The 20,391-nt window shown below is 43.1% G+C and overlaps 1 protein-coding gene across 1 annotated transcript; it reads right to left on the bottom strand.

Annotated features, from left to right (window-relative positions):
- Positions 1-1,895: 1,895 nt before the first annotated feature.
- Positions 1,896-20,163, bottom strand: LOC120063073 (ubiquitin-protein ligase E3B-like). The gene is made up of 27 exons (XM_039013205.1): positions 19,457-20,163; positions 19,126-19,295; positions 18,901-19,012; positions 18,645-18,704; positions 18,430-18,534; positions 18,217-18,313; positions 18,014-18,099; positions 17,820-17,902; positions 17,620-17,725; positions 17,337-17,457; positions 16,966-17,143; positions 13,815-13,978; positions 13,435-13,602; positions 13,172-13,343; positions 11,315-11,433; positions 11,039-11,153; positions 9,189-9,288; positions 8,963-9,082; positions 8,592-8,768; positions 8,213-8,323; positions 7,853-7,990; positions 7,439-7,504; positions 7,297-7,355; positions 6,524-6,706; positions 6,174-6,285; positions 5,169-5,261; positions 1,896-4,796 (listed from the first exon to the last, which is right to left on the bottom strand). The coding sequence occupies exons 2-27, from the start codon at positions 19,284-19,286 to the stop codon at positions 4,605-4,607; spliced, it is 3,198 nt and encodes a 1,065-aa protein (XP_038869133.1). The 5' UTR covers positions 19,287-19,295; positions 19,457-20,163; the 3' UTR covers positions 1,896-4,604.
- Between the last annotated feature and the right edge of the window lie 228 nt (positions 20,164-20,391).

Raw genomic sequence — 20,391 nt, 5'->3', positions numbered from 1 at the left:
AATGTTTGTCTATGGAGATTGCATGGCTGTGTGCTCGATTTTATACACCTGTCAGCAACGGGTGTGAATGAAATAGCTAAATCCACTAATTTGAAGGGGTATTCACATACATTTGTAATGAAATGTACATACATATACATACACACTGAGGGTACAAAACATTAAGAACACCTTCCTAATATTGAGTTGCACCCCTTTTGCCCTCAGAACAGCCTCAATTCGTTGGGGCATGGACTCTACAAGGTGTCGAAATCGTTCCACAGGGATGCTGTCCCATGTTGACTCCAATGCATCCCACAATTGTGTCAAGTTGGCTGGATGTCCTTTGGGTGGTTGACCATTTTTGATACACACAGGAAACTGTTGAGTGTGAAAAACTCAGCAGTGTTGCAGTTCTTGACACAAACCGGTGCCCCTGGCACCTACAACCATACCCAGTTGCCCATTCATCCTCCACACATTCTAAAAGATAAGTCTTCATGCAGGGCTCCCCCAGCCTGGTCCTGCAACACATAGACAAAAGCCAGTGTATTCTTGTGTAAACCAAACAAGTTCTGTAGTTACTGTAGTAGTCCATAACAAATCATAATTCAGTATACCTTCTGCATGTCAGGCGACCATTACCCTTGCATGCACAGCATGCTCTTGCTTTCCCACTAATGCTGTATAATGTTTACCTCTCAAACAGGTTTATATATATATATATATATAAGCCTGCTGAAAAAAAGTGTATACTAAACAGAGGACAGACCCTGGGCAGTAAGCATACCATTAAACCCCCAGTATCAGAGGGAAATGACTCCAAAATCAGGCAATGCAAGTAAATCAGTCAAAGATGTGATAAAGAAATTCAAGTTGTTCGATCCTGTCTCCTTAACTTTCAGAAAGTAATATTGATCTCAAAGATGAACAATATCCTTAAGTTTGAGAAACAAAAGTAAATCAATAAATCATTACATATTGGTAGTAATAAAGTAATTCACGTGAATTTTGACAGCGATTTTCGATGCGTCTGACTAGTTGTAATGCACTTACCTCCGCAAAGCTTTGAACCAGCATGTTGGAGAAGGACTTGGAGGGGGTACTCATGTTTTTTTTATAGATAAAATGATCGTAAAACAAACTGTTTCTGAAAAGGACGCATTGATAGTCATGCTCACAACCCAAACGTCAGAGTCGACTGACAGATTGGGGTGCTTCGGGTGTGCACAGTATAAACCAGCATGTGACACAATCAAACTTTGCAGATAGTAACGACATTAATAGAGGACTGACCATAGAGAATGATAGAGGCCTCTAGTGGCCAAAAGGCAATTTTAGCACGGGCAGCTCCATTGAGGGCTTCCACCATTTTAACGTAGTCAACTGGGTGTGACTTGCATCGTCATTGGCTGATCCCTCCTGAATACCTGGAGTCATGTCCAACCGGGTCATCAGGAAGGATCAGCCAATCGTGAAGAAGAAAATGTACTACGTTAAAATGGAGATAGCATGGGCAGCGCCATTGAGGTTGAGTCAGACGCTATAATGGCAGATAAAGTTAAGCCTCTATCTCTATGGAACTGACAGAACCCGTTCTTCACAACTGTTATATCATTATTTAATAAATAAATACCGCTCTGGGCTATACAGAACTTGTCCCGAAGTGAGAAAATAAATGGCTTGATTCCTCTAGAAATAAAACCAAGACACTCACTTCAGTTGAGAAGTAAAGTTTTTAGAATAATTATGGTTAACATAACAGTTATGTTACTGTTTTTACAGAATAAATAGTATCTTACACAAACATGTTTTACATTGAAATAGTGTTTTCAATTACCTGCATTTCACATAGTGCAACCAGTTCCAAAGACACTTAACAAATGGTGAGGGGACAGTACTTTCATAGAAGTATGTTGCACATTTCCTGGATTTATTTTTCTTCTGATTCATAAAAAGATATAGCGAGATTTCATGACATCGTTTAAAACGGAGGAGTGCCCCCATTAAAACACCAGACAGAGCTTGTGAGGAATCTTCCAGTCTTCTCTGGGACACTGACCATTTCCATTCCATGACTAATTTCTAACCCATTTCATGCTGCTGAAACAATTGATTGAAATAAATGGGTAACTGTAGTCAGACTGGCACCACTGAAGTGAAAAAGATGCAGTCAGATTGCAGTATAACTACAGTATGCTGCAAATACTGCGTCCAAAAGAACACTTTTGTTTACTGCAGTAATTTTGCAGTGTAACTGCAGTTCAAGATACCAGTCGACTGCAGTTACTGCAGTTTCAAAACGGCAATCTTTTTTTGTAAGGGAATGAGCACTGATTAGTCAGAGGCCCTTGGGAATTAAGGAAATATATCGCAGTGATTACAACAGACTGAACATTGAGGTAAGGTCTTCCCATAGAGTCACTAAGACAAGTTGTAATTTCTATTTGTCAATGAGATTGATGGCATTTATAAATGGGGGGGAAATGCCTGTACAGGTAGGTTGTACCCCCTTAATATTCCTACACACAGACAAATCGAGCACAGATTTCAGTTAGCAAAGCAATACAAAACCCATATAGAACCTTGTTTAATGCCCATAAAATGCCTGTATAATCATCAGAACTGAGTTTTTGTGTTAACTAGTGGCCAGGATATATAAGAGATAGGTATTAATGGTGCTTAAACAGGCTTGATTCCCTTTTTGTTATGACCACAACCAGAGCCATGTCTATGGTTCTGACAACAGCTCAGCGCACACATGTACACCCCTCATGAAACAGTTTTGCATAAAATACTGAATCAACAAATAGGCTATTGCTTTTAAAATCAGCCTGTTAATCTTTCACATTATTAAAACTCGGGACCCTTTGCTGCCTCGTCTGCAACCACCTTGACGTTGGAACTACACGTCACTAACAACTGCCCCAAATTGTCTCTTTTTATTTGACCCTTTGACGTTTTGCATGGTATAATTATTTCCGATCTTTAGAAAAAATGCCCCTCCCCCCTCACAAAAAGAGCAGGGTTTTATGTGCAAGAGAGATTAGGTAAGAAAGGAGAGGATAGAGAGAGACACAAAAGCAATGCTTTCAGATTCACATGATCAACCAGCCCATGACAAATAGTATGGTTTGCTCCCTGTGTATCCCTTTTTCCACGTGGCTGTCAGGTTACCAGACACAAGGGAGAATCAGTACATGCTTGACACCAAACCTTCCTGGGTTGGACGGTTCAGTGGCGGTAAAGGGAGCATGGGAATTCAATTGTCTGTAAGCAGGCTCAAGTCCTTATAAATACCTTGTCCTATGTGTTCATGGCTTGATTCCATTCCAAGAGGCATGGCCAATCCTAGTGGATATAGAGAAATGTTCATGATTGACTTCACTGTAACAGATTAGTTTGGGAGTGTCACAATTAGGGACATGTAAAGTGGAAAAAAACAATGGTTGTCAATGTTGTGTCTGCTGTAGTTACAGGACCCAGATATTTCACAGCAAAATAATATAAAAACATAGCAGGGCCACTGTATTATCCATTTTCAAACACAACAAGAAAAGAGACTCCGGAACCATGACAGAAGATAACGGGACATCTGGTACCAAATAACAGCATGGAGTTTGGTTTAAGTATTGATGGCATCACTTTGGGTCACAAATGCATTGCTGTGTAACATGAATTCTAATTTGAATACATTAGAGAACAGAGACGTACAGGCTCCAAAGCTGTTGTCAGGTGACTGACTGTAGTGTGTGTATGGGGAGAGAGACAGATCGTCAGGATTTAATTCCTTAATTAACCCATGAGGGGCAATAAACAGACATGACACAGGCGCCAACACGTGACCATATCTCCGTGGTCAGAACTTGCCGTTGAACATGAGGCAGTGATTTGTCGTCTCTTTATGAAAAAGGTGCTTTCGTCATGTTAAACAAGGTTATTAAGACTCACCGAATGACAGCGGACAGTTGCTCGGGCAACATCCTATTCCAGCAGGTAGAACAAAGCTTCCTATGATTTTGCTCTAGTGAGGAGTCTATCGCGTGTAATGGCTTGCATTGCATCTATATTGCTTTCCAGTTTCTTTGACGTGGGAGTGCTAGATCCAAGTATCATTCTGTTAAGCCTGAGAAGAAATAGTAAGACACTGAGCCATTTTAGTTCAGCAATGTGTTAGGTTAAACATTCCTCCTTGTTACGATTATTAGCATGGGTTTGGTTTTCGGGTGTGTGAGAGTAAAGAGTGACTGTTTCAATTGTGCTGTTCCCACAATTTCTTTAGCTACTTGTCTATAAAAAAGTAAAATAAACTCACATGGGCAATGACTGCCACTGGTCAGAAAATAAGTTACCATGGTTGCACAGGCAGCAAATAGGGTTGAAAGCCCTTGGGGTGGGTGGACTTTCCAGAATACAGACAGATTGGGGTAAAAGAGGATGGAGCTCTTCTGGTTTCCTAGACTGGGATAAAGGTAAGGGGGTATCCTATTTGTTTCGCCTTCAGCTTTGGTGAAGCTCCACTGACTTGACCGGCTGCCACCCTTAGCCTGGGCCAGGAGGATGCTCTTTAGTTGTTAATCCTTTAGTTTTGCTGGCAGCAGACCACGAGCAGGGGGGAGTTTATTTTAGGAGAGCTCAAAACCTGTGTTCATACTGATGGCATAGCGGAGCTTGTCACGCAGGATGCTCTTCTTGCTGTAGTTAGGCAGCTTGAGCAGGTTGAAGCAGGTGGATGAGGTGGGGAGGCGGCCGCCAGGCTCCTTCTTCCGGATGGTGAAGAAACCCCGCAGGACACTGCCCAGGGTGTCCCCCGTGTCCTAGAGAGAGACAGGTGACAGGAGCGTGCACACAAACACACGGAGAACCAAAGTAGTCTCAAGGGACTGACTTCCCAAACCTAAGTTCTTCAACTAAAATAGGCGTACTAGTTTTGTGTGCTGGGGCGGCAGGTAGCCTAGTGGTTAGAGCGTTGGGCCAGTAACCGAAAGGTTGCTCGATCGAATCCCCGAGCTGACAAGGTAAAAATCTGTCGTTCTGCCCCTGAACAAGGCAGTTAATCCACTGTTCCTAGGCCGTCATTGTAAATAAGAATTTGTTCTTAACTGACTTGCCTAGATAAATAAAGGTTAAATATATATATATATTTTTTAAACAAACATGTGACTTTCCAATGATCCAAGTGTTCTCACCTGATCATCAGACACCTCCACACAGCGAATGGAGAAAGGGGGCTTGAGGTAGGCAAAACCCAGGAGGGGTGGTCTCGAACAGCTGGTGACAAACTGTAAAAGCAGAACAACAACAACGGAGGATCACATAACAGGTCTATACAAGTGCAAGGGCGTTCTAGAGCAGGGGTCTCAAACTGACAGTCGCGCAAGCCAACATAATGCAGTTAACGCATGAACAGTAAAATAGCATTTTATACTGAACAAAAATATAAACGTAAATTGCAACAATTTTAAATATTTTACATTATTACAGTACATAGAAGGAAATCAGTCAATTGAAAATTCATTAGGCCCTTATTTATGGATTTCACATGACTGGGCAGGGGCGCAGTCAGGCCCAGCCAATCATAATGACTTTTTCCTCCACCAAAGGGCTTTATTACAGACATAAATACTCCTCAGAACCACCCTCCCCTCCTCAGACGATCACACAGGTGAAGAAGCCAGATGTGGAGATCCCGGGCTGGCGTGGTTACACGTGGTCTGCGGTTGTGAGCCTGGTTGGATATACTGCCAAATTCTATAAAACGACATTGGAGGCGGCTTATGGTAGAGAAATTAACATTCAATTCTCTGGCAACAGCTCTGGTGGAAATTCCTGCAGTCAGCATGCCAATTGAACACTCCCTAAAAACTTGAGACATCTGTGTCATTGTGTTGTGTGACAACTGCACATTTTAGAGCGGCCTTTTATTGTCCCCAGCACAAGGTGCACCTGTGTAATGATCATGTCATTTAATCAGCTTCTTGATATGCCACACCTGCCAGGTGGGTGGATTATCTTGGCAAAGGTGAAATGCTCACTAACAGGGATGTAAAGAAACATTTTTGAATAATAAGCTTTTTGTACATATGGAACATTTCTGGGATCTTTTATTTCAGCTCATGAAACATGAGACCAACACTTTACATGTTGCATTCATATTTTTGTTCAGGATAGTAACATTTGGGGATTGTTATTACCTTGAGGAACATGGCCCTTTCCTCAGATGAGAAGTCACTGGACAGGATGTCCCACAGCCAGATGATGACCCGATGGCTGCTGTGGAAACCTCCATAGTACACTGTGTGTTTCCTGACAACAGGAGAGAGAGAGGGCATGAAAGAGAGAGCGAGAGAGACCATGTCAGCAAGCACCTTCACCTCGGCTTTACAACCTTACACAGTCAACTCATTACCTGTTACCCAATCAAATGGGACATTCAAACCTAGGATTATAGGATTTCAGGATTTCCCTAAAATGTTTGGGAATTGGCAGGTCGAAGAGCTGTGTAGGAGCTGATCGAGGGTAAAGGGTGTGGAAGGTCACGCACTTGAGGTCGTCCAGGTCTATCTCGGCGTTGTCCCCGGAGACGAGGCGCTGGACCTCGGGGGTGGAGAACATGTGCAGCCACTCCGGGTTGATGATGCTGCGGAACCCTCGGATGAAAGCTGCCGTTTGCTCTTTTATCTGCGTGTGCATGCGGAAGTGCGCCATCAGGTGGATATAGCTGATCCTGCAACACGGACAAGGTCAAAGGTGAGGTTAAGTCAGACTCGGAGCACCATGGGCCTCAGGGTTCTCCCCAGCATTCTTTAACAAGGTGGTGCTGCCGAATACTGCGGGGGGAGGCCCAGGGGGGCCATTTCCTGCCAAACATTTCCTTTCCTTTTTTAAAAACATAGTGGTGCAGACAGTCTGCACGATGGCACAGCGAACCTCTTACATTCTTTGGGGAGAACCCTGGGCCTGTCTAGAAACAACCCTCTAGCCCTTCCGCCTAGGTACTTGTGGAGAACTGAAAGGTTTTGATAGGTATAATAAGCAATATGCTAGTACATCTACCTTGCCCTGTGATAGGTTTAAGCAATATGGTGCATGTCCTACCAAGCCTATCAGATCTCCACAAGTGTCAAAGGGTCGGGTGTAGGGGCAAGGGGTTGTTTCCGGACGGAACCCCACGTTATCATCCAACCCAACTTGTTATAACTACAGGGACAATAAACAAATCTTGTGTTTAGAGAACGAGGGTGTTAACATCAAATGACATCAACAAATGTAAAATCTATACGTTTGTTCTAGATACTGTATCTGCATCTTTCTCACTTGTTTTCATTGGTGACTGGCATCGTCTTTCCTCCAGGGATCAGCTCATGACAGACCAGCTGCGATATGACACGAAAACAGTATTAAGAGACGAGAGAAGAGTTCTGTTTTTCTACATTCAGAGAAAAACTATGGCTTCTACCTGTCCCATAACATCCTCGTCATACGATAGCGTCAGTCCTAGATCACCAACATCCCCGTCGTAGCGCTGGAAAAGAACAAGACGAAGATCAAAAAACTATTTTGAGTTGGCTTCCGCAACTTCGGAGTGATATTGATCACAGAAAGTAGCGACGGGTAACAGCCAAGCAAAAAACATTCTCAAATCAAAATAGCGGTCACCATAAACCAGGGTAGTGTTCATCAGGCACAAAGCAGAAACAAAACAGACTGAAACAGGGAGAAAGTACCACCTGGACTTATACAATAAGAAACACTCCCTTTCGTTTTCAGTTGCAAATTGTTTTAAAACGTTTTCCATTGCGTGCTGTAATGAACATGATCCCAGGAACTAAATGACTATCAGTGTATGTGTGTGTGGGGGGGTCTTTCTGACCTTAATGGAGGTGAGGTTCTTGTAGAACTCAGAGTCCAGGGAGGGCAGCTCGTCAATGGAGCTGTAGAAAGTGCTGTGATGGTGGCCCATGACCTGGCTGAGGAAGAAGGAGGCAAAGGGTACGTCTACCACGATACCCTGAAACACACACACACACACACACACACACGTTGATCTCATGGACTATCAGGCTTCGCGTCGATAGCTCCACCTATAAATTGTGGCATCATTTCTCCAGACCTATCCTTCAGCATTATAGCGGGAATAAGTGGTGAGTTGGGCTTGTGGCTTTAAAATGAGTCATTCTTGTTACATATATGGTCATTTCACATGAATAACATCCTCTGAGCGCAGGCACACCTCATACATGGCTTTGCCGAGCATCTTCCCCACAAACTCAAAGAGCTGCAGGTGGTTCTCGTGGATGTAGGACGTAGGGGAGGGGTAGAGCCTCTCGTTGCCACTGGTGGTCTATGGGGGGGAGACATCAGCATAAAATCAGCAGCAGTAGTAGGAGCATGGTTCACAGAAAATGGCTAAAAGTACCTTGACACAATTTGAAATCTTTCAAAAGACTATGAGCGTTAGCTTTAGCCTAACCTGGAGTACCAGGTGGACAGTGTATGCACTTTTGAGACTTGTCTATTGGTTCCAGTGCAACAGGCAAGCTCAATCAAGCACAGATACAGCACTCAAAATTATTTTTAAAAGTATTTGAAGCAAGGTCTGGAGAGCCAACCTTAAAGAGGTTGAGTGCCGGATTGAAGACTTTCTTGATGATCTCTTCCAGGAACTCCTTGAAGACGCCGTCCTGGTCGATGCCGGCCTCGTCCACACCCAGGTCGTTGACAAACTTCACGCGGATCACACCTTTGATGGAGTTGACGGGCAACCGGCGGAGCTGGTCATAACCATCCTTATGAGAGTTCAGACACAAAGAGTTTGGGGGATCAGTTTGGGTATCAGTCACAACCACCATGCCGGACTATATTTGACATCAGGCTCTGTGCCAATATGTCAAATTTGCATAACACTGTTTCGAGAATACATTCTTAGTGATATGCTAGTGTGGGGGAAAACATGCAAAAGATGGATGCATCCATTTCATACCTCTAACATCCGTGAGCGGCGAATGGTGATATGGGTGACATGCGGAGAGGCGGAGCTGGTCTCCACCAATCCCAAGGTTTCCTTCTCCTTGGTGACAATGTTTCGGAACAGCAGGACCCTCTAAAGTGGGGAGGACAACGAGTGAGACACTATGTGCATATTGGTATAGTGAAACGACAAATACGAATGCCCGGGAAGGACAAATATTATTTCTGTGCAGACTCACGTTTTTGTGTGGAATGACGTGTGGGATGTACTGAAGTAACAGCTGAGCTCTCCTCTTGCCCTTCTCCAGCTCTTGGAACAAAAGGCTCGGCTTTAGATCCCTGGACACAAGGGGTGAAAGAGTGAGTCAGTGAGTGTACCTTTTCAAATATCACCATTTTCTTCCTACAGATCAGGCCTGGGACAAATACAGTGCCTTGAGAAAGTATTCACCCCTTGACTTTTCCACATTTTATTGTGTCACAAAGTGGGATTAAAATTGATTTAATTGTCATTTTTTTGTCAACGATCAACACAAAATACTCTGTAATGTCAAAGTGGCAGAAAAATTCGGACATTTAAAAATATTTATGGATAATAAAACACTAATATATATTGATTAGATAAGTATTCAACCCCGAGTCAATACATTACAGCAGTTAGTCTTTCTGGGTAAATCTCAGAGCTTTGCACACCTGGATTGTACAATTCTTCAAGCTCTGTCAAGTCGGTTGTTGATCATTGCTAGACCGCCATTTTTAAGTCTTGACATAGATTTTCAAGCAGACTTAAGTCAAAACTGTAACTAAGCAACTAAGGAACTTGTGTTTTGGCCTTGTGTTTTGGGTAATTGTCCTGCTGAAAGGTGAATTCGTATTCCAGTGTCTGTATGAAAGCAGACCAAACTAAGTTCTACTCTAGGATTTTGCCTTTGCTTGGATCTATTCCTTTACTTTTTATCATTAAAAAAAACTCCCTAGTCCTTGCTGATGACAAGCATACCCATAACATGATGCAGCCACCACCATGCTTGAAAATATAGAGTGGTAACTCAGTGATGTGTTGTGTTTACCCCAAACATAACGCTTTGTATACAGGACAAAAACTTCATTTATTTGCCACATTTTTTGCAGTATTACTTTAGTGGCTTATTGCAAACAGGATGCATGTTTTGGAAAAATTGTATTCTGTACAGGCTTCCTTTTTTTCACTCTGTCAATTAGGTTAGTATTAGGAGCAACTACAATGTTGTTGATCCATCCTCAGTTTTTTTCTAATCACAGCCATTAAAAACTCTATAACTGTTTTAAAATCCCCTTTGGCCTCATGATGAAATCCCTGAGCAGTTTCCTTCCTCTCCAGCAACTGAGTTAGGAAGGACGCCTGTATCTTTGTAGTGACTGGCTGTATTGATACACCATCCAAAGTGTAATTAATAACTGCACCATGCTCCAAGGGACATTTAATGTCAGCTACCAATAGGTGCCCTTCTTTGCGAAGCATTGGAAAACCTCCCTAGTCTTTGTGGTTGAATCTGTGCTTGAAATTCACTGCTCGACTGAGGGACCTTACAGATAATTGTATGTGTGGGTTACAGAGATGGGGTAACACTTAAAAATCATGTCAAAAACATATTTAACACAGAGTGAGTCCACGCAACTTATTATGTGACTTGTTAAGCACATTTTTACTCTTTAATTTATTTAGGCTTGCTATAAGAATACTTATTGACTCAATACATTTCAGCTTTTCATTTTAATTAATTGGTAAAGATTTCTAAAAACATAATTCCACTGACATTATGGGTTATTGTGTGTGACACAAATTATAAATTAAATCAATTTTCAATTCAGTCAAATACTTCCAAGTACTGGAGGTGGGCCCAACATGGCTTGCGTGGAGTACTGGGTGGTCAAAGTTGGCACTAATATTCCATTGGTTCCATTGTGATGGGCAAGCTTCATCAAGCGCTCCACAAGCATTTGACCGCTACTGATCACTAGGATCACCTTAGCAGGTTTTGGGAAGTCCAGACTAACTATGGGAAGGATCAGGGATTAGGATAAGTATGTTTCCCGGAGGGGCACTTACTTGCGCAGCCAGTTGTCATCAGGGGAGAACCTCCTCCTGCAGTCCCGCTCGTAAAGCACCATCAGCCAGCCGTGAACGCTGTGGAACAGGTCCAGCTTCTCTCCCGTGGCATTCTCTGTCACAGACAACAACACATTCAATTAATGCACACACTCAACGACCCTATCCCCAAGACATTTCTCATGGTGCCGGAACCTGGGATTGACAATTCTGTCACTGTCTATCAAATCGCCTTTAAGTTTGACAAGAATTCAACAGAGGGAGGAGGAGACTCACCTAAGATACCATCCCAGACCATCTTGTAAACAAACGTGTTGAGAAACGAGGAGATGGTTACGAGCTCTTCCGTCTTAAACGAGATCTGCTCTTCGTAAACTTCAATGTCATCCAGGATCCTGTATAACACACAAAGGATGGTCAACATATAACATATACAGTCGTGGCCAAAAGTTTTGAGAATGACACAAATATTCATTTTCACAAAGTCTGCTGCCTCAGTTTGTATGATGGCAATTTGCATATACTCCAAAATGTTATGAAGAGTTAACAGATGAATTGCAATTAATTGCAAAGTCCCTCTTTGCCATGCAAATTAACTGAATCCCCAAAAAACATTTCCACTGCATTTCAGCCCTGCCACAAAAGGACCAGCTGACATCATGTCAGTGATTCTCTCGTTAACACAGGTGTGAGTGTTGACGATGACAAGGCTGGAGATCACTCTGTCATGCTGATTGAGTTCAAATAACAGACTGGAAGCTTCAAAAGGAGGGTGGTGCTTGGAATCATTGTTCTTCCTCTGTCAATCATGGTTACCTGCAAGGAAACACGTGCCGTCATCATTGCTTTGCACAAAAAGGGCTTCACAGGCAGGATATTGCTGCCAGTAAGATTGCACCTAAATCAACCATTTATCGGATCATCAAGAACTTCAAGGAGACCGGTTCAATTGTTGTGAAGAAGGCTTCAGGGCGCCCAAGAAAGTCTAGCAAGCGCCAGGACCGTCTCCTAAAGTTGATTCAGCTGCGGGATCGGGGCACCACCAGTACAGAGCTTGCTCAGGAATGGCAGCAGGCAGGTGTGAGTGCACAGTGAGGCAAAGACTTTTGGAGGATGGCCTGGTGTCAAGAAGGGCAGCAGAGAAGCCACTTCTCTCCAGGAAAAACATCAGGGACAGACTGATATTCTGCAAAAGGTACAGGGATTGGACTGCTGAGGACTGGGGTAAAGTCATTTTCTCTGATGAATCCCCTTTCCGATTGTTAGGGGCATCCGGAAAAAAGCTTGTCCGAAGAAGACAAGGTGAGCGCTGCCAACAGTAAAGCATCCTAATACCATTGATGTGTGGGGTTGCTTCTCAGCCAAGGGAGTGGGCTCACTCACAATTTTGCCTAAGAACGCAGCCATGAATAAAGAATGGTACCAACACATCCTCCGAGAGCAACTTCTCCCAACCATCCAGGAACAGTTTGGTGACGAACAATGCCTTTTCCAGCATGATGGAGCACCTTGCCATAAGGCAAAAGTGATAACTAAGTGGCTCGGGGAACAAAACATCGATATTTTGGGTCCATGGCCAGGAAACTCCCCTGACCTTAATCCCATTGAGAACTTGTGGTCAATCCTCAAGAGGCGGGTGGACAAACAAAAACCCACAAATTCTGACAAACTCCAAGCATTGATTATGCAAGAATGGGCTGCCATCAGTCAAGATGTGGCCCAGAAGTTAATTGACAGCATGCCAGGGCGGATTGCAGAGGTCTTGAAAAAGAAGGGTCAACACTGAAAATATTGACTCTTTGCATCAACTTCATGTAATTGTCAATAAAATCCTTTGACACTTATGAAATGCTTGTAATTATACTTCAGTATTCCATAGTAACATCTGAAAAAAATATCTAAAGACACTGAAGCAGCAAACTTTGTGGAAATAATATTTGTGTCATTCTCAAAACTTTTGGCCACGACTGTATAAGTAAGCACAGAGATGGGATATTGTATTTCGGGCCAGTTTCCTGGATACAGATTAGGACTGAAAGAGGTGCTTCTTAGTCTAAGACTTAATCTATACTTAGGAAACCAACCCATACTGTATAACGTGTAAGTTATGTGGTAGCATTTCATGGAGCTCACGTGATGAGGTGTCTGGAGCAGTCGCAGAACAGCATGAGCATGGCTAGCAGCTGCTTAGACTCCTCTGTGTCGTTGTTCAGGCACTCTATGAACAGCTTGAGCCCTCCTTGGGGTCCTAGTTCGCAGATGAAGGCCCACAGCTTAGGCAGCAGGTCGTCCAGGTAGGTTAGGCCTGAGGGGGACAGCACCGGACACAACGCGAGAGAACATTAATGTGCGTGTGTATGCGTGCCTGATTCAAATGTAACTAGGCAGGGACTCACCAGTGAGGATTTGCAATCGTATCTGGGTGAGCGTGGTGAGGGCTGTCTGGTACAGTACACAGATACTGCACACTTTCTTAACCTCTGCGGAGTCCACCCGTCTCCCGCCAACTGGCTTCAGGATGTTTCGCACTGAGGCAGACTTCTGAAATGCCCGCTTGAATAGACCTAAGAGAAAACCGATCCGATAAGGTTAGTTCATTGTTTTAAAACATAATTTATATTATGCACTTCTATAATATAATCTAGATCAATCGACAACAACCCAGGTAAGTGATAATAAATCTAATAATGGTGTCAAAATAAATAACCCATGACATTAAACGATTAAGTGCCTGATGCGAAAACAAAAGAGAAACTGAAATAAAAATTTGACTTACTCTTGACTGGCAGGTTGTTTTGGGACGTGGTAGGTTGTGGCGGAGGCGTGGGCTCTTGGGTCTCCAGCTTTTTGCTAAGGACGTCACTGAAGAGCGTCCGGATCACAGGCATGCCCCACAGGTACTGCAGCTGCTTCGTGACCAGTGGCATGGACTCATTCAGACTAGAGGGATGAAGTAAAGGTTGAGTGGGGCAGGAAGGGTGTGTGTGTGTGTGTGTGAGTGAGATTGAGTTGGTCCCCCCTTTGATGCTATAACAGCCTCCACTCTTCCGGTAAGGCTTTCCACTACATGTTGGAACATTGCTGCGGGGACTTCCTTCCATTCAGCCACAAGAGCATTAGTGAGGTAGGGCACTGATGCTGGGCGATTAGGCCTGACTCGCAGTCGGCGTTCCAATTCATCCTAAAGGTGTTTGATTGGGTTGAGGTCAGGTCTCTGTGCAGGCCAGTCAAGTTCTTCCACACCAATCTCAACAAACCATTTCTGTATGGACCATGCTTTGTGCAGGGGAAAGAAAGTATTGTGCATTCGGAAAGAATTCAGACCCCTTGACCTTTCCACGTTGTTACATTACAGCCTTGTTATAAAATGTATTTTTTTAATTTTTATGAAAAAACTAAATATCACATTTACATAAGTAATCAGACCCTCCCTCAGTACGTTGTTAAAGCACCTATGGCAGCGATTACAGCCGAGTCTTCTTGGGTATGACGCTACAAGCTTGGCAGACCTGTATTTGAGGAGTTTCTCCCATTCCTCTCTGCAGATCCTCTCAAGCTCTGTCAGGTTGGATGGGGAGCGTCGCTGCACAGCTATTTTCAGGTCTCTCCAGAGATGTTAGATCGTGTTCAAGTCATCCCCACAGCATGATGCTGCCACCACCATCCTTCACTATAGGGATGGCATTGGCCAGGTGGTGAGCGGTGCCAGGTTTCCTCCAGATGTGAAGCTTGGCATTCAGGCCAAAGAGTTCAATCTTGGTTTCATCAGACCAGAGAATCTTGTTTCTCATGGTCAGAGTCCTTTAGGTGCCTTTTGGCAAACTCCAGCAAAAGCACTAGCCTATGTCAATCTACGAACTCCCATAGTACAAAGGTTGACCTATTCTATTGGTCAACTTGTCCTTCTGTGCGAGAAATAAATAGTCCAAACATAGTCTGGGACAGTTGTCGAATGCGACAGATCCCAAACTACATACAACCACTAGCATCAAATTTTTTTTGAAGCAATGAGGCTGACGCAACAGGTCAGAACATTTAGCTCATTGATTGTCAACTAGATTAAGTTGTGGGCCGATATTTTCTTGAACGGAAGGTCGGGTGCCAGAACTTATTTACAAATAATTTGTAGACTGCAAATAGACCACAAGAAGCTCAAACTGATATGTTTGACTAAAACATAATCATTTCAAACCTTGCTTACATTTGTATACGATCAAGTCTCTCTATTATATGTTGGAATACTTGGGAACAGATTTCTTAAATTAAAATCACTTGGAGCTGATTTCCTGGTGTTTTTACAGTCCTTTATGTCCAACAATGAATTTAAAATGTTTTGAAAAAATGTTTTTGCTCAGAAAACCTGGGGGCACCAAATAAGACCACCCACGGGGTGACAGTTGGGCATCCCTGATCCAGCTTAAAATGTTGATAAACCATTAGGCTATTTCTTCACATTATAAGCGCAGCAATGCGCACACGGCAGTAGGCTATAAGCGTGAATATTCAAAATGCAATTAGCGGGAAAATACCATTCTCAAAAGTGACCGCAAATGCGATTATACATTTATGCTTTATTATAAAAGGCACATTTTTATGATGACGATTATCTTCCCCAAACTTGAAACTCAGACTCCGCCAGGGCCTCCCGAGTGGCGCAGTGGTCCAAGGCAGCTAGCTGTGCCACTAGAGATCCTGGTTCGAGTCCAGACTCTGTCGCAGCCGGGCCTCGACCGGGAGACCCATGGGGCGTCACACAATTGGCCCAGCGTCATCCGGGTTAGGGGAGGGTTCCAGGTTAAGTGAGCAGTGTGTCAAGAAGCAGTGCGGCTTAACTGGGTTGTGTTTCGGAGAACGCACGGCTCTTGACCTTCGCCTCTCCCGAGTCCGTACGGGAGTTGCAGTGATGGAACAAGACTAACTACCAATTGGATACCACGAAATGTTTGCCAGTTAGGCTCTACACCAGTTGTAAAGCGGATTAATGTTCTTAATTTTAAGAAGTTATTTGGCCACTTTAGTGTTGATACAAACCTTATCAAAGGGGGTTGCGACTATGATTTGAAAAAGTTGCAAAAAAAGGCATGCACTGTTTCTTGCCTCACTGCACAGAGGCTGGGCATCATTCACAAGTGATACTATATCATTCACAAGTGATGGGCTAATATTGTCACCAATCAGACTATTCTTGATTTAATCTAGTCTTTACATATACTAAATAATATGTGTGAAATTTGTTTTGATTTAGAATGGACCATTATCATGCACCTGTCTCACAACAGGGACATGAGAAAGAAATACATGTTATCAACGCACTTAAATAGGGAATGGAGGACGCTTTTCCCGTGGTTCATTTTCATATACTCCTGTTTTACTCCTGTTGTAAAAGAGACGCAATGTGCTTAATATTAGGAAAGTTGAGAAATAAATATAGTAGGTCTAGCCTATAGAGAACGGATGAGATCCTCCTCTTTTTAATAGAAGCCATCAAAACTGTTTTCTCAATTGCATAGCCTATAGAAATGTTGCACAACATGAGCTTAAGGGCTCTCATGAAGTATTTGATTAGATTTTAGATTACGTTTGCATTTGTCAGAGTGATTAGAGGGACAATAAAGGGCTGAGTACGAGGCAGTTAGCAAGTTTGGTAAGCTACTAATGACCATCAGCAGCATCAGAGCTTGGAGAAGACTAATTACGGTGACATGGAATTTGACTGCAGTCATGACTCGTGACCACCGGTGGCGTAATGCGGTCACCGTAAACAGCCCTAGTTTAGATCCCATTTCATAGCCCAGTCCCAGATCGGTTTGTGTTGTTCCAATGCTCCAATGGTCATTGACACTTGATTTTGGCATGACAACAACCGTAAGAGTCGGCAAGAGAGCACAAACCGATCTGTGATCAGGCTATGAGGATGTCTCACTGACCCGTAGTCTACGGTTTGGGAGAACCAGCCCAGGACAGGGTGCCAGTGGGTGAGGTTAGATTTCTTCTGGGACACGTATCTCTGGCAGTAGGACAGCATGTCCGTCAGTTCCGTCACAAAGTGGTTGGCCTCCTCCTCCAGTACTTTCTCGTTGAGGTAGCCCAGGTGAATCAGGTTGCCTACAGGACAACAGGATGAAACAGAGGCCCCGCAGAGCAGCAACCCCAAATAACTGATTCAGTATCTTTCCCACAGCACCACACAGAGAAAGACAAGAGTGAGACAAAAAAAAGGCAACTCAAACATGCACACTCACAGTAGTAGCCAATATTGCCATAGAATTGATATGAAAGTCAGTGAAAATGGCCCTACCCAGTAAGCACAGTGTGTGGCTCCCCTCCAGGCAGACACAGATGTCGACACACTGCTCCTCGCGGCTAAGGAACAGGATGAACTTCCTCAACAGGTCATGGGTCTGGATGGTGGTCATGCACTGCACAGAGACAAGCACACACTCAGAGGCTTTGTCATTGTACAAGCTATTATATGTCTATACAATAATGTCTATATGTCTGAAGTGGCACCCTACACCCTACATAGTGCACTAGGTAGAGAACTGGCTGTCATTTCTTCATTTTGAGTGTTTAGCGTTTACCTCTGGGGTGATGGTGTAGATGTGGGAGACAACTGCTGGGACAGACATGATGTGGAGAAGGAGAGACCTCAGCAAGTTGTCAGAGAAGTGAGCAGCAATGACAGGTCTGTAAAATAAAGACAAGTTACACTAATGGCTCCCGAGCCATCTTCAGCTCCAAGCATTCTAAAAAGGTAACCAAGCTTCCAGTGGCCACTCACCTTAATGCCAGCGTGAATACTGCTGTGAGTGTGCCCTTGGTAAGAGAGGGTCTGGAGCGTGCCAATCCGTTGGTGAGTAGAATCTACCAGGGAATACAAAATTGCAGAAACCACCAATAAATGTCAGCAACATCATAATAATCATTCTAAAAGCCCCGGGGAAAAGATGGAAGATGTCGTATGAGTCACTGTACCTGCAGTATTGAATAAAATCCCTTTTGATTGAGATGCCCCATGATGTTCTCACAGATCCGGGTCAATGCTGGTCTGAGGGCCTCGCCTACCACAGAGGGGGGAAAAAAATGGAGGATTCCACTTTGTCTTTTTCCTTTCAACATCAAGACACTTATATAGAGGATGTGTGTGTACTGCAGCAGTGGTTTGACCTGAGACCGACCTTTCCCTCTCACTATCTTCCAGGTTGATGTGTCTGTGAAGGTCACCAGCATGGTGAGGTACAGAGTCACCAGCTTATTGTCCTGCATGATGTCAGGCTACAAGAGACAGAAGGAAGGAGGGGTGTAAAGATCCAATTATAACATTTCAATATTTAAAATGGTACACCTGTTTTCTTAAAGAAGGTTATTATCATCAAAGCATTCTGATTTACCTTTAATTTTTTCAGGAACTGACAGGAGATCCACAGGACATCTTTAATCTGCTTGATCCAAGGGATGGTGAGATCTTTAGAAAGGGCCAATGACACATACCAAACCTGATAACAAAGAACAATAAATTATTATATACCAAGTCAGAGTCAATCACACTCTGGGTTAATTCAAAATCTGTTCTCACTGACGATTCCTTCATTATAATCATACTCACTTTGGGCTCATTTTCAACATCCATGCTGCCAAGAATGGAGCGACAAAGCTTCTCAAATCTCTGTGTAGTTAAAAGCATCATAGCTTGTCAGTTATATGTACACTAAACAATCTCAAGTACTATATTGATATGTAATCATTCATTTGCCTTTCAATTAGTAAATAAGAGACATCGTCCTGTAAGAGACAATTAATAACAATGTACAAAACATACATTCAAATCAGTGAGGGTAAAGTGTAGGTGTTAAAGAACTTACCAACTTATCATCTTGGCAAAAAATGAATAGTAACTTCCGTGCAATTTTAAAAATGGATAGTGCGTTTCTTTTTGTGGTCCCGGCATCTTGGAATAAGTCATCAACTTCTTTCCTAGTAAGAAAGAGAGCATTCATACATTACTTCAAAAGGTTTATTCACAAACTAGTCTCATGAAAGATTATGTGTCCTAATGCATAACGGCACGCATTGCTTGTAAAGCGAACCTTATTTGTTTCTGGAGTCTGCAGCGACAGAGGAATCTCCTCACCAGCGCTTGAATTAGGGTGGCTGCTCTGTCCCTTGCTTTGTACCCCTTCCTCTCCTCACGCGCCTGCCTGGCTTTGTCCAGGAACTCAGACTTGGAACTCTGAGCTGCACTAAACATTGTGCACCCCTAAAGTCAGGCAAAATGGACAGACTTAGTTGGTGCTGAAACATAATGGTGATGAATATTCATGGTCAAATTAACACATCTATAGTCTCAGTGTGGAAAGGGGGGGGGGGGGAGAACCATACACTGGAATAGAATATGAATACATTCAAATTAACGTATACCTGTGTTTTCCTCTGGTCTTGCCTAGACCTTTGCAGCTCAGAATGCGCTACGCTTCTCGAATCATTTGAACATCCTCGAGATCCAAGTTTTTAGACACCCTTCGAGAGCTATAGCTAGCTGCGCTTCGGTTAGCCCAGCAAAAGCTAAAATTGTCAACTCTAGGAAAATAACTATTTAAATAACATATGTAACATTAACATGTTAGCACGTCATTACAACTTGAGACCATGTTAACTAGCTAACGTTTGCTAAATTCGCTAGCTAGCTAAATTGACGATGTTGTCTGGTCTCAAACGTTGACATTCCCAAGGCAGGTAGCTAACTAGCAACATAAACGATGATTTTATCCAATGGACAAACTGACAATGTGGTACCAATCAATTGTATCGGTTAGTTAGCTTACTACAGTAGCGTTAGGTGGATAACTAGACCCGGCAATAACTCGCTAGCTTTTGTTGCCAGTCAGCTGGCTATTATAGTTAGCTAGCTAGCTGTGTTGGTTAGCATAGCAGATTAGTTACTTCATCACCACCAATTGATTGATATACTTGTCAACGCATTTTACTAACATGAAAAACGAAGTAAAACATTACTCAATAATAACCTAACGTTCACTGGAAATGACACCCTCATTAAGTAGAGTCCGTACGCTGTTTCAAAATGTAAACAATAACAGGAGATCCGTACATTGACTGCATCCAATTCAACCATTAATCCTTGCACTGTCGCACTGAAAATATTGTGAGTGGGATGTAATTGTGTGAGAGTAGACACTTACATAATCATTTCAGTATTGATACATTGTATGTATACTGAACTATTTGCATTTATTTTGTCACAATTACTCTTGTTTGAACTGGATCTCTTCAATTAAAGCGTTTGATGCAACTTATAGGAACTATAGGTATTGCTATGGAAAGGGGGGAGCTATTAT

This window comes from Salvelinus namaycush, chromosome 18 (assembly GCF_016432855.1).
Source record: "Salvelinus namaycush isolate Seneca chromosome 18, SaNama_1.0, whole genome shotgun sequence".
Lineage (NCBI taxonomy): Eukaryota > Metazoa > Chordata > Actinopteri > Salmoniformes > Salmonidae > Salvelinus > Salvelinus namaycush.
Note: the sequence above shows the minus strand (reverse complement) of the source record. Positions and strands in the feature narration are given on the sequence as shown.